Source organism: Typopeltis vanoorti, chromosome 19 (assembly GCF_054136105.1).
Source record: "Typopeltis vanoorti isolate ZY-2024b chromosome 19, IOZ_Tvanoo_1.0, whole genome shotgun sequence".
NCBI classification, from domain to species: Eukaryota; Metazoa; Arthropoda; class Arachnida; order Uropygi; family Thelyphonidae; genus Typopeltis; species Typopeltis vanoorti.
In genome coordinates this window covers 51,299,301-51,317,823 of record NC_143567.1, presented here as the reverse complement: position 1 = coordinate 51,317,823, position 18,523 = coordinate 51,299,301, and the positions used below count along the sequence as shown (strand labels likewise).

Genomic DNA, 18,523 nt, shown 5'->3' with positions numbered 1-18,523 from the left:
AACTTCAAATTCCTATCCACCAATACACCAAGATCCCTTGCCTCCTCAGTTTCTTTTAGCATGACCTCATAATATGCTGCTGGAACTCTAATCACGCCAAAGTGCATAACTTTACACTTATTAACATTAAACTGATAGCCATTTTCATTTACTCAAATTTCCAGCCTATTCAAGTCATTTTGTAAGTAAGTGCTGAATATCAGTAGCATATCTGATTGCCCTGCCTATCTCCACATCATCAGCAAACGGTTACACATATGATGTTAGACCCTGCCTGATGTCATTAATGTATAGATTGAACAATAATGGCCCAAGGACTGAACCATGAGGTACATCACTGGTCACCTTAAATCTGGCAGATTTACATCCACGGTATACCACTTTTTTGATATCAGTCTATCAGCCATCCCCTGATCAAAAGTAAGAGTTTATATTCCAATCCCATTTTCTCCAGTTTATGCAACAGCCTTTCGTGTGGTATCCTATCCTTAGAAAAAAATAGTCTTAGAAAAAAATCCAACATTATCACAGTGTATCCCTTCCCTTTATCCAACTCAGCCATAACATTGTTATAAAATATGAGCAAATTGCTAAAACATGACCTTCCTTTAGTAAACATGCTGTTCCTTACAGAGTATAGCATGTTTGTCTACCCATTTCTGTATGCGAGTTCTTACCAACTTCTCTAAAATCTTCACTACCACACTTGAGATACTGATTGATCAGTAGTTAGACACATCAGTTTTTGCACCCCTTCTGAAGCTATGAGCAAATCCAGCACTTTTTGATCTTGAGTCCCTTCTTTCACATGTTGATTGAGAAAGTTATCTCACAACAATTCAATAAATTCCTCTTCTTTCTTATCATGAGATTTCTCTTCTATCCAATCAATGTGTAGAAAATTAAAGTCATCCATAATGATCACTCATTTGGTACCCACAAGGCTAAATTGGCGATGCATTTCTTCGTCCCCTGCAACTGAGCTGCCAAGTCTGTAGCAACACCATATGTTTCATTCTGTTAACCTCCACTTCACACCAGATAAACTCAAACGCACTGTTACAATCGACATTGTTACCATTATTGTTTTCTTCTGTTTCTACCCTAACTGGATTTAAGTCATTTGATATCATTAGTAGTACTCCTCCTCCTCTTCTGTCATTCCTAAAAATAATATATCCATTACACTCGATCCCACTCACCTTATCAGAACCCTATCTGATTCTGATAGCCAGGTTTCACTAATGCCAACAATCTTAGGCCACGACATATTCAATAAAGCAATGAACTCAACACCTTTGTTTCTGATGCTCCTGGCATTTTTTGTGTATAGACATAATTACCACCTAGCCTATTCTTATAATTAGATATGCAATCTATTTGGTCTTGTTCTAGAACTTTTTCTTTTCCCTCCCCAGACATACTTAAAAGGTCCGAAACCAAAGCATTTTTTCCATCCCTTCGCCATATACATAACCATGCTTGAAGACACATCCTATGTTTTTTCCTATACATACCTATGATAATGTTTAAATTATAAATTAAGCACAGTAAGAGATAAATAACAATAACTGACAATAAAATAGAACAATTATAACAATATACTCTAATAGAAGTGTGAATGGATCTTAACAACCTCGGCATGTGATTTTTTTTTTCTTTCCTTATGAAGTCAAGAACTTTCACTCACTTAAAGGAAGCCCTTTACTGCTTCTTTTTGGCATATATGAATTGCAAGCATAACTACTCTTGCACTTTGAGACCATTATTAAGTAAAGTAAGGGTTACTTGAACACAAGCACAGTTATCAGATCGACTGAGACAGTCGATCTGATAGCTGATACAACTACTAAGTGTCTAATGGGCAGGTAGTGTATATAGTACAGCATGGATATGCTGAACAAAGGGATGCTTCACGTCTCAGGCAGGATGGTGTGAGATTTCATCACACTATTCAGAATGGCATGGAATTTAAAACTTAGGAATTGTTTATTTCTGAATTTTTCCATTTAATATTTTCGGACCGGGGTTGACTGTGGGTAAATGAAACTTCAGATTAGGGTGGGGACTATAGCTAATTCTCTTTTTATACTGCTTTTTTCCTACACGATTTTGAAATAATGGTTTAGATAACAAAAGCAATTCTATTTTTACACTGTATCTTTGATTTAACACGGTTCAAATGGCACTTATTTTTAAAATTTCTGTTCGAATTCAGTTCTGTTAAAAAGGGTATTTCCATTATAATTATCATTTCCTAGTACGGTACATATGTACTTAAACTTGAATTTTGGGGAATCCCCTTGATGTTTTAAACATCAGAGATTACTCTACACTAGAGAATGTAGACAAATGCCAAGTAGAACATATATAGCTAAATCACAAAAAAGTGTTGGTGGCTTTGAAGCAGCTAAGGATCGTGTGACTATTATTTTGCAGTAATGCTTCAGGAGATCGTATATTAAAACCATTACTCATTAATTGATCTCTAAGAACTGTGGGCAATGAAACGTGGATTTTAACACATTATCAGTGCACTGGAAGGCAAATAAAAAAGGTTGCATTACAAAAGAAATTTTGAATGAATGGTTCCATCAGTGTTTTGTTCTAGAAGTTAAACTCTTTTTGATGGAAAAAAATCTGGACTTTAAAGTTTTATTGATTATAGACAATGTGCCTGTCCATCCTGTTTTAGAACACCTGAATGTGGAATTTTGTTTTCTGTCACCTAATACAACATCCTTAATACAACCACTAGACCAGGGCGTGATTGCTACCTTCAAAACTTACTACATACAAAGAATATTCCAATACATTTTGGATAAACTAGATAAGGATAATTTACTGACAGTTATTGATGCGAGGAAGAAATTTTCTATTTTGGATTGCATCGAACTTGCTAAAGTTGGTATTATCAGAATTGAAACCATCAACTTTAAATGCATGCTGGAAAGCTACTTGGCCAGAATATGTAAAAAAGAAAAACCCTGTACCTTTACATACAACTGAATATCCCAATATCATCAGATTAGCATATGCAGTTGGTGGAGAAGGATTTGATGATTTTTTTCCTATGCAGATATTGAAGAATTGATGGTTGACAAGGCTATTAGTGATGATGAAATAATAGAAGCTGTCCTTAAAAATCTCTACGAAAAAGAAAAAAAGTGATGATGATGAAGAGATTCTACTCATTGCAAGATTAATTAACCATGCTACCAGCCAGGACGTATATATACGTCCACATTTCCATGGATGTGAAGTGCATATTAAAATTGTAATACCATTGATATTACATTGAAATATATGATGGATACGTAGCTTTTGAGGGTGTGTATTTGATCTTTAATGGCCGGTAAGGTGGTTAAAGAAGGGCTTCAAATGGCTAGTAAAATTGCAGTCATTTTCTTACATATGATCTGAACAGTTTAAACGTGTATAATTCTTCATATCGCACCATACATGACTTCAGTTCAAAGTCATGTATGGTGTGATATGAAGAATTATACAAACATTTAGTCAAAACAGGATTTCAATGATTAGTTACAGAATTCATGTTAAAAAAAAAAAAAATCCGTGCATATGGTTATCAGTTAAATTTCATTCGCCATCACTTTCTGACAGTAGCCACATTCTTTTGTGAGAGACTGGAATTAAATCACTACCATCACTTGAAACACTTTGACCATTCTGTTCATACTGCAATGGCGAAACATTTTCTTCAGTAAAAGGAACCACCTTCAGAATTATTGGTTCCTAATTTAGTTCCTTTTACTGAAGAAAATGTTTCGCCATTGCAGTATGATCAGAATGGTCAAAGTGTTTCAAGTGATGGTAGTGATTTAATTCCAGTCTCTCACAAAAGAATGTGGCTACTGTCAGAAAGTGATGGCGAATGAAATTTAACTGATAACCATATGCACGGATGTATTTGGACCTTTTTGAATTTCTGTTTTATTGGTGACACACACTATTTTCTTTAAGAGATGTGTATATATATATATACATATATGTGTGTGTTTTGTTTGAAAATAACTTATTGTTCATATTGGGTTTTCACATCTGGAACCATTCTGTTTTTTCATATGCACTGTATTCTTTTTTACACGGTTTTCATTTACATGATTTTTTCTGGAACCAATCTACCTTTTAAGTGGAGAATTGGGTGTACTGTATTGTCAAATATGTTACTGATGAGGGAAAAATTATAAAAGTAAGGCATTCTATTTATCAGATGAACTTAAATGGCAAAATCTGGTTCAGAGGTATGACATTCCAGTCTTAATCACTAGATGGCAGGCAATATTAAACTGCTTTGATATACTGGTATAGTGCTAACTTGAAGTTTGAATGTGGTGATCCATTCATTATTGAATATAATAAATATATTGAATTATGAATATAATCAAGAATTCATTATTCTTTATTATATTCATTAAACTCTTATGCAAACATTTCATTGTATATATTGATATGAAAGTAATAATATTTTATATTTAGAACAAAGAACAGATGAAATTAGAAGAAGAACAAGATGAGAAGGCAAACAGGACAGCCAGCCTACTGACATGTTTGGCAACTATAGCATTACACAGCCCTGTCTGCGAACCTCAGGCTGTTTTTGCTATGTTACAAGTTGGGAAACTAGTGGGAATACCTGTGATCGTGATTTTCAAGGTATAATTTTAGTACTCGCAAATTAAATTATTTAAAAAAATTTTTGTTAAGATTTAATGTTTTCATTCTTCTGTGTTTTATTATCATCAAATTCCTGGTATGCACCCTCAAGAGGTGTACAGGAATATTAAGATAGTATAACATAAAAACTGTACATTATTACTAACTTCCCATACAGTTTTCCTCCATATTAGTCTTTTATTTATCGAAACTCCAATATTTTCAGATATTTCAGTCTTCTAAGGCAGTGCTTTCCAAACTGTGGGCCGTGGGCCCCATTGGGGGCTGTGAAATAATGAAAAAAATTTTAAATGTTTTAAGACTAAGTAGATTTTTATCTTAAAAGAAACATATTTAATTTTTATTTTGGAAGTTTATTTTTCACTTGGTTAGACTATAATAAATTTAGTTTAATCCTTTATCCAAGTGTAAGCAAACAAAGTTTGCGCCTGAAAATATCTTCAGGACCGAGGTCAGGTAGTTCAACACCAGGCAACTCCGAGCAAAGATTTGTTTGCTTACACTTGGATAAAGGATTAAACTAAATTTATTATTAATTTTTATTTATTATTTCTTTTTTGTTATTTTTTATATTTTAATGGAAAAAATCACACATTGGTGCAGATTCACAAATTTTGCTTCCTGCGTATTTTGGCACTTAATGAATATTAGTAAATATATGCTTATTCGTATAAATTTCATTTCAAAGCCGAAATCTAAGAATTGCAGTTTCAAAGATTTCACTTGATATTGACTTTTGGTGTAGCAGTATCCATCACATTAAATTGCTATTAAACTTCTTTTATGTTTTTAATTCTTTCTTTATTACTAATTGTTTTACGTTTCATGTGCTTGTACTGTAAATGTACAATAACAATATATCTATCTATATAAAAATTGAGATAATGTGCCATGTCAAATGTGTATGTAAGATGCTAAAAATGTAATGTTTGCATTTGATTTTTGCAATATTCACTGTGTATGTTTTGTAATGAACATAAATACAATAAATATTATAATAATATATGTCTATGTTACGATTTTTTTTCAAGGGGGCCATGAAATATTTAAATTTTTCCAAAGGGTGCCGTGGCATCCAGAAGTTTGGGAAGCACTGTTCTAAGGCACTTCTAACAACATTAATACACTTATATTGGTGTCTTCTTGTGGATCATCCTGGCATCAAATGCCCATTTTGCTAATTTTCTTCAGCCATTCTGTTTATCGCCATACTACAGTAGATTAATTCTGCTTACACAGTCCTGAATGCTAACAGTATCAAGTTCCTAATATTTTTATTTTTAATATGATTCTGTCATTTCTTTAATTTTTCTCAGAACTCTATTTGTAGTCTCTAATCTTTGATCAACTGCTTTTCATATTTAATTTGGCATCTTTGCTAAAAACTGTGCTTAAATAGCTAAAATGTTTTACTTTTTTTCAATAAGTTTTCCATTCATGATGCAGCTGATGTTTTCAGTGTTCCTGTTGTTTTTTTATTGTCTGCCTTTTCTTGCCTGATTTTCATATCGATTCATTACAGCAGTTTTATGGAATCTCACAGATGTACTGAATTTATTTAAGGGGAGAATATCATGTTTATAAAGTAAAGAGTTCAGATTAACTCCAGTTTTGATATCAGGTCTAATTCAACTTTCCTTTTCAATGTGATCCATATAGACGATAAGTAACAATGGAGATAGTGGTCACCCTTGTCTCACAACTGATTTTATCAAAGCAGCTCCTGTACCTTGTGTTCTGACTGCTGACTTATGACTCAAATATGGACTATATATTGCTGAATATAATGTCTCCAGTTTACACCATATATTGTAGCATTCCAGTAAGCTTGAATGATATATTCACGTAAAAACAAGAAAGATATTTATTTAACCAAATATTTCGGTCTGGAAATAGCAGACCATCTTCGGTGGTATTACAAGAACAGTTTAAAAAAATACAGGCTAGAATACTTACAGTAGATCGTTAAAAATAGAACACGCCGTGTGATGTTATGTATGAAATGGAATATTTTGAAGTAGAGACATGATTGAAAAAAAAAAAAAAAATTAATGAGTAATCTTGATTAGACTTTCCCAGATTTTTGATATAGATATACAGTCATTACGATTCAGGTTGGGATGATGGAGCAAGGCCTCCACGCTTTCCTTGAACAAACGTTTGAACCTATAACAGGATCTATGTAAGAGGCGAGTCCTGGACCAAAAGATGCTGTGGTCAGTTTCAATCCTGTGTTGAGCCAATCCAGACTTTTCAGGTTTGTTGTGAAGAATGGAGAATTGATGTTCTTGGATTCTTTTTTCAAGAGAATGTCCAGTCTGTCCAAAATAGGAGAGATCACAGTTGCAATGAATTTGATAAACTCCAGGAAGAGATAAAGCTGAGCGTTTGTCTTTAGTAGAAGGAAAATGAGAAGACAATTTGTTAATAGGTGAATACGTAGTTGTTGAATCATATTTCTTTAAAATTCTTGCGATAGGTTCTGAAATACCGGAGATATAAGGAATAGGCACTTGACATATTGAAACTTTGTTGTTTTGTGGAGGATTATAAGAATTGAGAAGATGTTGAGTACTTTTTTCAGAAAAGCCATTGAGTTTCATGTGTTGTTGGATAGTAGAAAGTTCTTTCTGTAGATAATCAAAAATAGAACAATTAGTTTTGGCTCTTCTGATGAGGCATTTTATAATTCCTGTTTTTTGACATGGATGATGGGCTAATTCTTTAAGAATATAACGACCTGTGAACGTTGGTTTCCTGTATACTGTAGTTGTAAGAATATTTGAAGGTGACCGGATGAGGAGAACATCTAAAAAAGATAACTGGTTGTTTTCTTCTATTTCCATAGTAAACTTTATACGATGATGCAAGGAATTAATACTGTTTAAAAAAGAAGGTAAAGAGTTTTTGCTGTGAGGCCAAATAGTATAGATGTCATCTATATATCTTACCCAAAAAGATGGTTGAGATGAGAAGATGACTTTTTCTAAATGTTCTAAATAAAAGTTGGCTAAAGCTGGAGAAAGAGGACTTCCCATGGCCATTCCTTCTACTTGGCTGTAAAATTTATTTTGACATACGAAATATCCAGAATATATTACGAAATCGAATAGTTTTATAATGTCTTGAGGAAAGATGTCAGCAAGTAATTTTAAAGTTTCCTTGAGAGGTACATTGATATATAAAGATTCTATATCAAAGCTAACCATAAGATCTGTAGGTTGTAATGAGGCATTTTTTAATTTTTCTAAGAAATCTGAGGAGTTTTTTAAAAAAGAATTACAGTTGCCAATGTAAGATTTCAATAATTTTGCTAGATATTTGGCTATATGGTAAGTAGGAGAATCAATACAATCTACTATTGGACGAAGAGGATAGTCAATCCTATGGATTTTTGGAAGGCCATAAAATCTAGGAGGTCTTGCAAAATGAGTTTTAAGTCTTTCAATTGTGTCTTTATCTAAACTGATGACTTCATCTAAGAGAGAATTTAATTTCTTTAGTTGTCTGTTGGTTGGATTATAATCAATTTCTTGATATGTGGAGCGATCTCGAAACAAAAGAGAAAATTTTCTTCTATAATTTGCTGAGCCCATAACTACTGTTGCTTTTCCCTTGTCAGCTTTGATAATGAGGTGATTATTTTCTCAAGGACTGTAAAGATTTCATTTCAGAAGGAGATATGTTGGAAGGAGGAAGTTTGGCCTTAAGTAGAGAAGAATGATTGAGATTCCTTTCAATGTTAACTAGGAAATCTAGATATGGTATCTTATTTGGAACAATAGAAAAATCATGTCTTTTTGACAGGATGAGGGTTTCGCTTTCAGTCAAAGAAAAAAGAATCCAAGAACATCAATCCTCCATTCTTCACAACAAACCTGAAAAGTTTGGATTGGCTCAACACGGGATGGATTGAAACTGACCACAGCATCTTTTGGTCCAGGACTCGCCTCTTACATAGATCCCGTTATAGGTTCGAACGTTTGTTCAAGGAAAGCATGGAGGCCTTGCTCCATCATCCCAACCTGAATCATAATGACTGTATATCTATATCAAAAATCTGAGAAAGTCTAATCAAGATTACTAATTAATTTTTTTTTTTTTTTTTCAATCATGTCTCTACTTCAAAATATTCCATTTCATACTTAGTGATATAACATCACACGGCGTGTTCTATTTTTAACGATCTATTGTTAGTATTCTAGCTTGTGTTTTTTTAAACTGGTCTTGTAATACCACTGAAGATGGTCTGCTATTTCCAGACTGAAATATTTGGTTAAATAAATATCTTTCTTGTGTTTATGTGAATATATCAAATCTTATGTCACAAGTATCCTTAAAACAGCAAATCCCAGTAAACTTTTCTTTTGGTATTTTGTCATATGCTTTTTCCAGATCTAAAATTTAAATACAGAGGCTTTGTTATATCCCCATGATTTTCAATTATTTGTCTTAAACTGAAGATCTTATTCTGACAACCCCTATTTTGCCTGAATCCATCTTGTTCTTTTTCAGGTTTCTTTTCCACAGTTTTTCTTAGTGTTTTCTTAAGAATACTTGCATAAATCTTACTTGGTCCGTTCAGTAGCAAAATTCCTCTGTAATTCTCATTTATTACTCTTTCCTCAAAATTATATCATAATGTATCTAATTGCCAAAAAAAGTGACGTATTAGTCACTAATGAAATAAATTTTTGCTGATTAATTTTTGTAAAACTGACACAAATTATGGTATCACATATGCCACAACTATACAGCACTAATTCTCATTTGTAGTTATTTGTTTATGTAATATCAAAATTTGTTCTTCCTTTCATTAATTTACCATTTTTTAATGTCTGTTTTACTATTAGTTGGATATGAAACATCATTGTTTATTTTCATTTTCAAAAGCAAAGATTACAACATTTATCTATGGACTATTTTTATCATTTGTGTTCTATATCACAAATGATAAAAAGAAACACAAAGAAACTTCTAAGTGCAAATTTTGCTGTATAACTAATCAGCTAATATGCAGAATTCACTTACATTGGAATTAGATTATTTAATACGAGAAGAGTTTTCAGTCTTGTTTCAAGCCCATTTTCAGTGTATACACTCAAAATAACAAAATAAAGTAACATCGAAAATTACAGCACATGTTACTGTATGACATTAAATGCAGGAGGAAAGCTCAATCTATATCTAATAAAAAAAGAACTAATGCTGGGTTTATAGGTCGTAATAATTATTTAATAAAACCTTCTAGTTTCGCCACTTTAGCTAGTGGCTTCATCTGGATTAGGATGAAAACACAAATATACAACAAGAAGTTATATAATGCTTGTTGTATATTTCTGTAACATGTGGAGGCTTCCCTGTCAGCTAGCACTTAATAATCCTGCTGCCACTTACCCTGCCAGGCTGTGCCTGGAGAGAGAGAGAGAGATTGGGTCAATGGTGTACAGGGGACACTGTCCAAGGCCACACTTGGACTGGAGTCTAGGCACTCCCTCTATCTGCATTATGTACACGTCCCTCACCCTAGCTGCATGCCCCTACTCTTCGTTTCTTGAATCAACCACCCTACACATGAAAATCAATTATAAAAATACTAGCCGTTTTAACTGTGGATACAAAAAAATTCTCATAAAAAATTTTAAAAATATAAAAATATAACAAAAAAATTGGAACAAATAATAAAAAATATGCCCCACCCCACCCAAAATAACACTAAAACCTTTCCCCAATAAAAAACACTTCCATTACACAAACTGGGTCCCCTACTCCAACTTCACAGATCATTCTGAAGGGAAGATGAATCATTAATTGCCATCAGTCATGACCTAACACAAATTTGTCTTCCTCCCAGCCAATCATAGCCTTGTACCATATGGAACTATAATTTTGCCAACTGGGATGACCAAGAATTTTTATGCTGCTTTTCCATAGTTAGATTACTGCTTTTGCTCTCCCGATCCTGCACTAAAATAATAACCAAAATAATCCTCACACGAATGAGAGCCTTCATTCCCCACTTCATTGCAAATCCCTGACCTATATCCAACCTCTGGTTCTCAAAAAAAATGTGCCTCTGCAGTCCATCATAAAAATGCAGCTTATTAAATTAAAAACTTCACCTTCTTATGCAACTTAAAGAACAGCCAGAAACGTGCGTAAAGAAGTTATCAACAATTCCAAAGCAGACTTCATAAGAATGAAATGCAATAAAATTGCCTCCTGCTCAACTGCAGTCAAGCCTTCTGGTCCCTTGCTAAGGCTGTTGGACAAAACTTCTGCCCTTCCTTGTTGACATCTCTCTTGCATTCTGATGGTACATAACCTCACCCAAGGAAGCCTTCTTGGCATCAGTTTTTTTCCCTCCAACTCCTGCCTGGATGATCAAAGCAAACCACCTCCCATACTATCATAAACTGTCCACTGCATACCTCCTCTGAACGTTTGGCAAAAGGACATCAAGAAGCTCATTAATCTTGATATCAATAAGGCTCCTGGTCTAGATGGTATTGCTCTCATTGTGCTCAAGACTTGTACTCTGAAATTGACACCCACCCTGCATTGCCTATATAAACTATCATATTCTACTAACATCTATCCAACAGCATGGAAGCAAGCCTTACATCCAGCCTGTACCCAGAAAAGGGAGACAAACCTCAGCTATTTAACTATTGGCCCATTGCTCTCACCTCAATACTTTCAAAAGTGACAGAGGTTATCAACAACCAGTTTCTTCATTACCTGGAGACTCAACAGTTAATTAGTGATTGCCAGTATGGATTCTGCCATTCTCATTCTACAGTCAACCTCCTAGTTAATCTCACTCATCTTTGGACACAGGCCATGAAACGATTTGGAGAAACTCATGTTATTGCTCTTGATATTTCAAAGGTATTTGGTTGTGTCTACACCGAGCCTCCTGTACAAGCTGCCATCTTATGGTGTCTCCTCTACACTCTTAGAAGATAGTAAACATGATTGGATATTCAGCTTCCTCACTGGTCATTTATTGTGTGTCATGGTGGATGGCTTCCCAGGTTTCTGTACTCTCACTTCCTGTTCCTCTTCTTCCTTTACATCAATGACCTCCATTCTCTGACTTCATATTCCTATTCATAGCGTTGCTGATGACATTATTCTTCATTCCTGTTCCTCATTCTATAAACTCTGCAGTACCCTAATTTAGATGCCTCAAGACCTTTCATAACCAGTGACTTGAACACTGACCTTCTCAACATTGTCAAATGAGGTGAAGACAACTTAGTAAATTTCAGTGCCAAAAAAAGCTTCAAGCCTGCTTTATTACTTGCAAGAAAAATTTTACCTCACCCCTCTCATTTTTGATAATGGTCCAGTTTCCTTTCAAGATTGACTTTCTCTTCTTGAGTTGATTGTCCATCCAGTTTATCCTGACATATTACTTATATAGTCTCCTTAGCCTCTAAAAAGCTTGATGTTCTTTTCTGTTCTAAAAATTACTTTGCTCCCTCTCAACCCCTAATAATTTATAATTCTTAGACCAATCTTGGAGTACTGTTCCCACATTCAGGTTATAGCACCCAAGACTTCTCTGAGAATTCTTGATGATATTTGGAAGAGGATAATCCACTCAATAGATGACCCTTCCCTTACAGACTCCCTTCAATCACTTTAGTTGTTTCAGGCACTGTGCCCTTTCTGTAGGTACTTTCATGGGCATTGCTCCTCTGAATTGGCCTGCTACCATTCCTTTCTCTACTTTTCTTAACCATGTAGGAAGTAGAGCAGCCACTAGCCAATACCCATATGCTGTTCATCTTCAAACACATTGAACTAACTTCTTATCATTCATTCCGTTCACCTTTGTTCTTTGGAACAATTCCCCCTCCCCATACAGTTTTTTTTCCACTGAATACAACCTTCCACTTTTTAAGAAACATATCAGTAGGCTACATTTCTTCCTAATCACTTTTCCAAACATGGAACTATAATGTTATAGGTCTTGTGATCTTTCATGTATGGGGTCATCATAAAAAGAAAAAAAAAATTAACTTTCATCACCAAAAACTTGAGATAATCTTCCTTGATGATATTTCAATATCCACAATTCTGATTGACAGATAATGAAAAAGTCAGTATCATCACTACAAGGGGGGAAAATGTCAGTATCATCACAATTAGAAAAGTGGTGAAGATGGCAAATGAAGACAACAAAATGAGGCAAAGGAAATCTTGAGCAAAAGCAGATCATATGAAGGAGATTCCTGTTCATATAACTTGTGGCATGAGATCAGTCTTGACAGAGGCACGTTCCCCCTCGGTGGTTTCATGCATGATGTACTGTGGTAAGTTTTGGAGAGTCATAATGGACGCCAGTTGTGGTTCAGTGATGAATAAAAGATTGGTTTTAAATTTGTGTAAGTGTTGGTGCAAATTAACCTCCAGATGTTGGATAAGTACGTGGAAGAATCTCTTTTGTTTTGTTTTGTTTTTTGCATAGAGGATATTGTAGGAATTTTTGTTGTATTTATGATGTTTGATGTATTTGAAATTTTCTGGATTTTTTTTCTTGTTGTTGATTTTTGTTTGAGATCTTTTTTAACCACAGTAACAATATACTTTTTCATGCTATTTTTTTCATGTTTGTGGCTTTTTCATGTTTGTATTGGAAAAAGTTGTAGAGCAAAGGCATTAAGTATGAATGAAGGAACTCATGTCTGCAACTCCCACACAAGAAGTGCCCAGACCAATTCAAGTATGGTCTCAGCAGATTCCTTTGTAAACGGCTATACTCAGATTCCCTCCAAGCATAACCTGGCAGAGTAAGCAGCAAGATTGTTTGTCAGTTGCTAACATGTTGGGAAGCCTCCCCAAGTGTTAACAACATGTTTGGTCCCATGTATTATATAGTGTTCAGCCTGCAGAAACTACTTTATTATTATTATTATTATTAATTATTAATTATTATTATTAATGGAGTCAACCGACTCATTGTGGGAGGTTCTCCCACGATGAGTCGGTTGACTCCATTCATCTGACAACATATTTATCATATAGAATCTTAATATCCTTAATGCTCCTTGCATTAACAACACATTCTGGTAATGCATTCCATTCACCGACAATTCTCCATATAAAAAATCTACTCCTCACATCCCTCTTCACTACACTTTTACATAACTTCCAGGAATGACCTCTGGTTCTTCCCCTCTCACCTTCTACTCTTTTTATAATCCCCTCTGGATTAATCTGATAAAATCCTCTCACTAACTTAAACATCTCTATCATATCACCTCTCTTCTTCCTAACCACCAAACTCTGCAATCCACGTTTCTTCCACCTCTATCCATAACCGGCATTCCAAACTCCTGATATTGTCTTAGTCACTGGACCCTCTCCAATTTCTCCATCACATTGAAAACCAGGTGACCAGATCTGACCACAAAGTCTGACCAGTGTCTTATACAGTGGCACAATCACTTCCTTTTCCTTGCATATTATCATAGCAGCACTCCAATGTGCAACCCTAGCAATATGCCTCTAAACTTCAGTCTACTGTCAGCCATCACTCCCAAATCTCTAATATGGTTTCATGGTCTCACCCACTTCCTGCAGTATGGAACCATCACTATAGTACATAGCCTTATATTTCTGCACTTCAAAATGCAACACCTTGCACTTATTGATATTAAAACTACAACCCCACTCTTTTGTCCAAATAAAAAGTCTATTTAAATCTTCCTGAAGATCCCCAATCAGTCACAAACAAGAGGTATTCAAGCAAGTATTGTTCTACCTGCAAATGGAAGAAATCATCACTATTCTTAGGGGCAGTCCCTGTCACTGTAGAGAGTTCTCTTCTGAGTCAACCTTTTCCCTGCTTTCCTCTTTAATAGCTTATAACCTCATTCATTTTTTTTTTTTATATATATATATATATATGAGGTCTTCAGTAGTTCAATATTCCACTTTCTCCTCCTTATGCTATGTATTTTCTTATATTTTGTTTTACATTTTGCAATAACAGGTGAGTGGTCAATCTTTATTTCAGCCCCTGGATAGTAGTAGTAGTAGCTGCAGCAGCAGCATTTGAGTTGTTTTCTGTATCTCTTCTTGGCTGGTATGTAATCAATCTGGTATCATGCAACATATCCTGGGTGATTTCCATGTATAGCATCTTCATTTTGGTAGTTAAAAAAGCATGTTACTATGAGACCATGTTGTTTACAGAAATATCATAAATTTTTTTTCACATTCATGTCTTCTCCCACCAGTGCATTAAGCTCATCCATTATAACTAAGTTACAGGGTGTTCGGGATAAATTTGACAGTTTCGTAAGGAAAAAGAAAATCTTCTTTGTATCTATTAAATTTAATGAATTGACAAAAAAACATTACAGGCAGAGTTAATTACAATACTATCAACAAGATTTACTCAAAATAACCACCATTAGCATCGATCACAGCTTCAATTCTGCTTCGGAACCTCGAACAAGCTGATGCTACAGTCTCCCTGGGAAGGGCCGCAAAAACTGTTTTAATTTTATCCATTAACTGGGCTTTTGTATTACTGGAAGTGCGATTGGTGTCTTTTTCAACTGCGCCCCATACAAAATAATCCATGGGGTTAAGGTCTGGGGAGTTTGGAGGCCAAACATTTGGACTGGTGAAGTCGTAGAAATTTTCAGACAACCATTTTTGACTTTTCCCAGAGGTGTGGCAAGGGGCCGAATCCTGCTGCCATACATACGGCCTACCATTGGCTACCCTTGTTATCCAGGGCTTGACTACAGTTAGCAACTCCACGAACAAAGCCCGAATTCCAATGCCAGGGTTCTTCAACACCTGTTCCTGCAGATTTGCGAGGAATTCTGCTGTACGAACGCAATCAGATCGTCTGCTAGGGATCTTTCTTCTTGCTACATCCTCGTAGTCACCATTGCAAGTCTCTAGTTCATGCCTGATTGTTTTTACTGTATTCAGGGAGCATTGGGCAGCAGTCGTAATATCCTTATTTTGATGGCGGGCACGAATCATCATGATACAAGTTATTCTCTTCCATGATTCAGGTGGGTTCCAGCTATCCATCCTTTCTGACATCTTGTATATGAATGAAGAAGGGTCCAAACTTTTAAATGAAGAGAAGTGTGTGTTAATACATGTAACTTACGGAAAAATATAATTAATTATAAATATGTCAAATTTATCCCGAACACCCTGTATGTTTAACTGATATTATTAGTTCTTCTAATTGTTCTGGGTGAGAGCATGTCCAGCAAGGCCACCACCCCACACTGAATATAACAAGAAAAGGAGTAGACAGAACTGGAGACCTTACTCTAGAGAGGAAACATGGCAATAGTTACTTCATAACTTTGAGGCAGGGTGTTTTACATGCTGACGAAAGTTATCTTCCACCTTGAGGTCTCATTGCTATTTCCTCCATCTAGGGAAATAGCTTTAAACATGTATGCTTTAAACGTGCCATTACTTGCCTCAACAGAGCCTCATTTGGAGAAACAGGCCATACCACAGGAAGGTGAAGTTAACTTGGCTGGGTGAGATTGTATATTATACATTACATAATTAAAGATTGGATATCTTGTAGAAATTGCTTGCCAATTCAGTGCTTTCTTTAGTAAAAATGATTTTAAGATGAGCTTGAAAGTTAGAAATATAAAATTTATGAGCTGATAAGAACTTATTTCATATTTTATTTGAGTATTCATAAATTTTTCTATGTTTGTTACTGGAAAATAGCACTTAAAATATCATTCAAAATTATAATTACTTCATATGTAACTGATTTTTAAGTAATTTTTTTTCCCCTCACTAGGTACTGAAAGAGCTCTCTGTTGCTTTGGGATTTAAATCGTTGAGGAAATTTATGGAGAGTCATTTATCATATTTTCTGCATGATTGGCTACAGCAAAAATATCCTCTAGATGAGTTTCCTTTTCAGTTATTGGAAAGGGATTCACTTACTAGTTTCTATCGGTAAAATATTTAGATCTTTATTTTTAATTGAAAATTTCTTTAACAAGCATTCAGAATTTGTTTTGCCTATGTTTTTACATTACTTATTACTCTCCTCTTCCACTTTATATATATATATATATATGACTTTAATTTTCTTAAAGTATGAGTTTAACAGTTTGATATCTTTTACAGATATCACTCAAAAATTATAGTGCCTTTACTAATGGAACTGCTGGATTTTAACAGTGTCCAAACTGTTGCAGAATTGCAGAATCAGAATGCTGCTGATATGGTGAAAGACTGTTTACCAGTTATATTAGCCCATATTTTACCTTGGTTTGCTATGAATAATTCTTGCCCAAATAGTGATAAAGGAAAGCAACAAAGAGCCATGAGATGTCACAAACTTTTAGAAGACACTTTGTCTAAAAAGGTAACAATGAGAATAATTAGTAAAATAATTCTGCGTTTTAAGTACTACTATTTAGCCGATGACTGATATATAATCATAAGTTTGAGTAGTTTTAATTTTTTACGCTGTTGTTAATACATACTTGCGAAATTGATATAGTAATTAATTGATATTAATATCAGATATTAATTGATATATAAATTGATAAGAAAGTTTTAAAGCGAATAAAAGTTAAGCAGCTCTCAGATGTGAACTGTAGACTGAAATACACAAAGATTATTGAAGAAAAAAATGAAAGAGTTTGAGAACAGGAACCAAACCTTGGAGATTCAGTGGCAAGCCTTGAAGAAAACCCTGATTGATTCAGCCAGAGAGGCATGTGGTGAGGTTGTCTGCAAGGATAGAAAAATCAGAACTGGTGGACACAGGAAGTTATAGAGGCAGTGAAGGAAAAGAAGAAAGCATATCAAAAGTTCCTGGCAAATAAGTCAGCTTTTGCTCTTAGAGAATACAGAGACAAATGTAAGAAAGTGAAACACTGTGTAAAACTAGCTAAACAAAAGTCATGGGAGGACTTTGGCAAGAACATTGAAAATAAATATCAAGAAGGTGGTAAGATACTCTGGAGGTTGTCGAAGAAGCTTAGAAATGGAGGATAGAGTGCTGTAAAAGGAGTTAGAGATGATAAATGCGACATGAAAACAGGAGAAAAAGATATCCTTGAAGTATGGAGTAATTACTTCAAAAAATTGCTAAATGAAACAAGCAGTGATAGCACAGTGGTAAAAAACACTGACCAGGCATGCAGGCAGGAATACATATCCATACTTGAAGTAGAAAAAGCCATCAAAAGCTTGAAATGTGGAAAGGCAGCAGGAGTAGATGATATTCGACCAGAAATACTGAAATATGGTGGTATAAAAGTCTTACAGTGGCTGCACTGCATAGTTCAGAAAGCCTGGACAGAGGGACGAATTCCCGATGATTGGAGTAGAGTTCTGATAGTACCCAGATATAAAAAGGGAAATAAAACTGAATGTGAGAATTACAGAGGTATTTCCCTACTGATATGCAAGTATACTTGAGAAACGGTTGAGAAGAATTGTGGAAGAAAAGCTTGGTGAAGAACAAGCTGGATTCAGGCCAAATAGAGACTGTCAGGATCAGATCTTCACTTTACGACAAATAGTTGAGAAAGCATGGGAATATAACAAAGATCTGTATTTAAGTTTTGTTGATCTGGAAAAGGCATATGACAAGGTGCCAAGAGAGAAGCTATTCAATACGCTACAGTTATATGGTGTAATTGGGGCATTATATCAAGCAATACTTATTGAGTTGTAAGTCAGCAGATAGAATTGGAGGAAGTACAGGAATATGGTTTAATGTTAAATCTGGTGTGAGACAAGGATGTGCATTATCCCATCTGTTATTCGTTATCTATATGGATCACAT

General features: G+C 34.7%; 1 protein-coding gene across 2 annotated transcripts in view; it reads left to right on the top strand.

The window, feature by feature from the left end:
* Positions 1–4,547: 4,547 nt before the first annotated feature.
* tefu (Serine/threonine-protein kinase tefu) overlaps positions 4,548–18,523 on the top strand; it is a 409,445-nt gene continuing 395,469 nt past the window's right edge. For both annotated transcript variants that reach the window (XM_090409436.1, XM_090409435.1), the window contains exons 1-3: positions 4,548–4,677; positions 16,514–16,674; positions 16,849–17,089. In XM_090409436.1, coding sequence (XP_090265562.1) covers positions 4,627–4,677; positions 16,514–16,674; positions 16,849–17,089 — 453 coding nt within the window. In that variant the 5' untranslated portion in view covers positions 4,548–4,626. The remainder of the gene's footprint in view (positions 4,678–16,513; positions 16,675–16,848; positions 17,090–18,523) is intronic.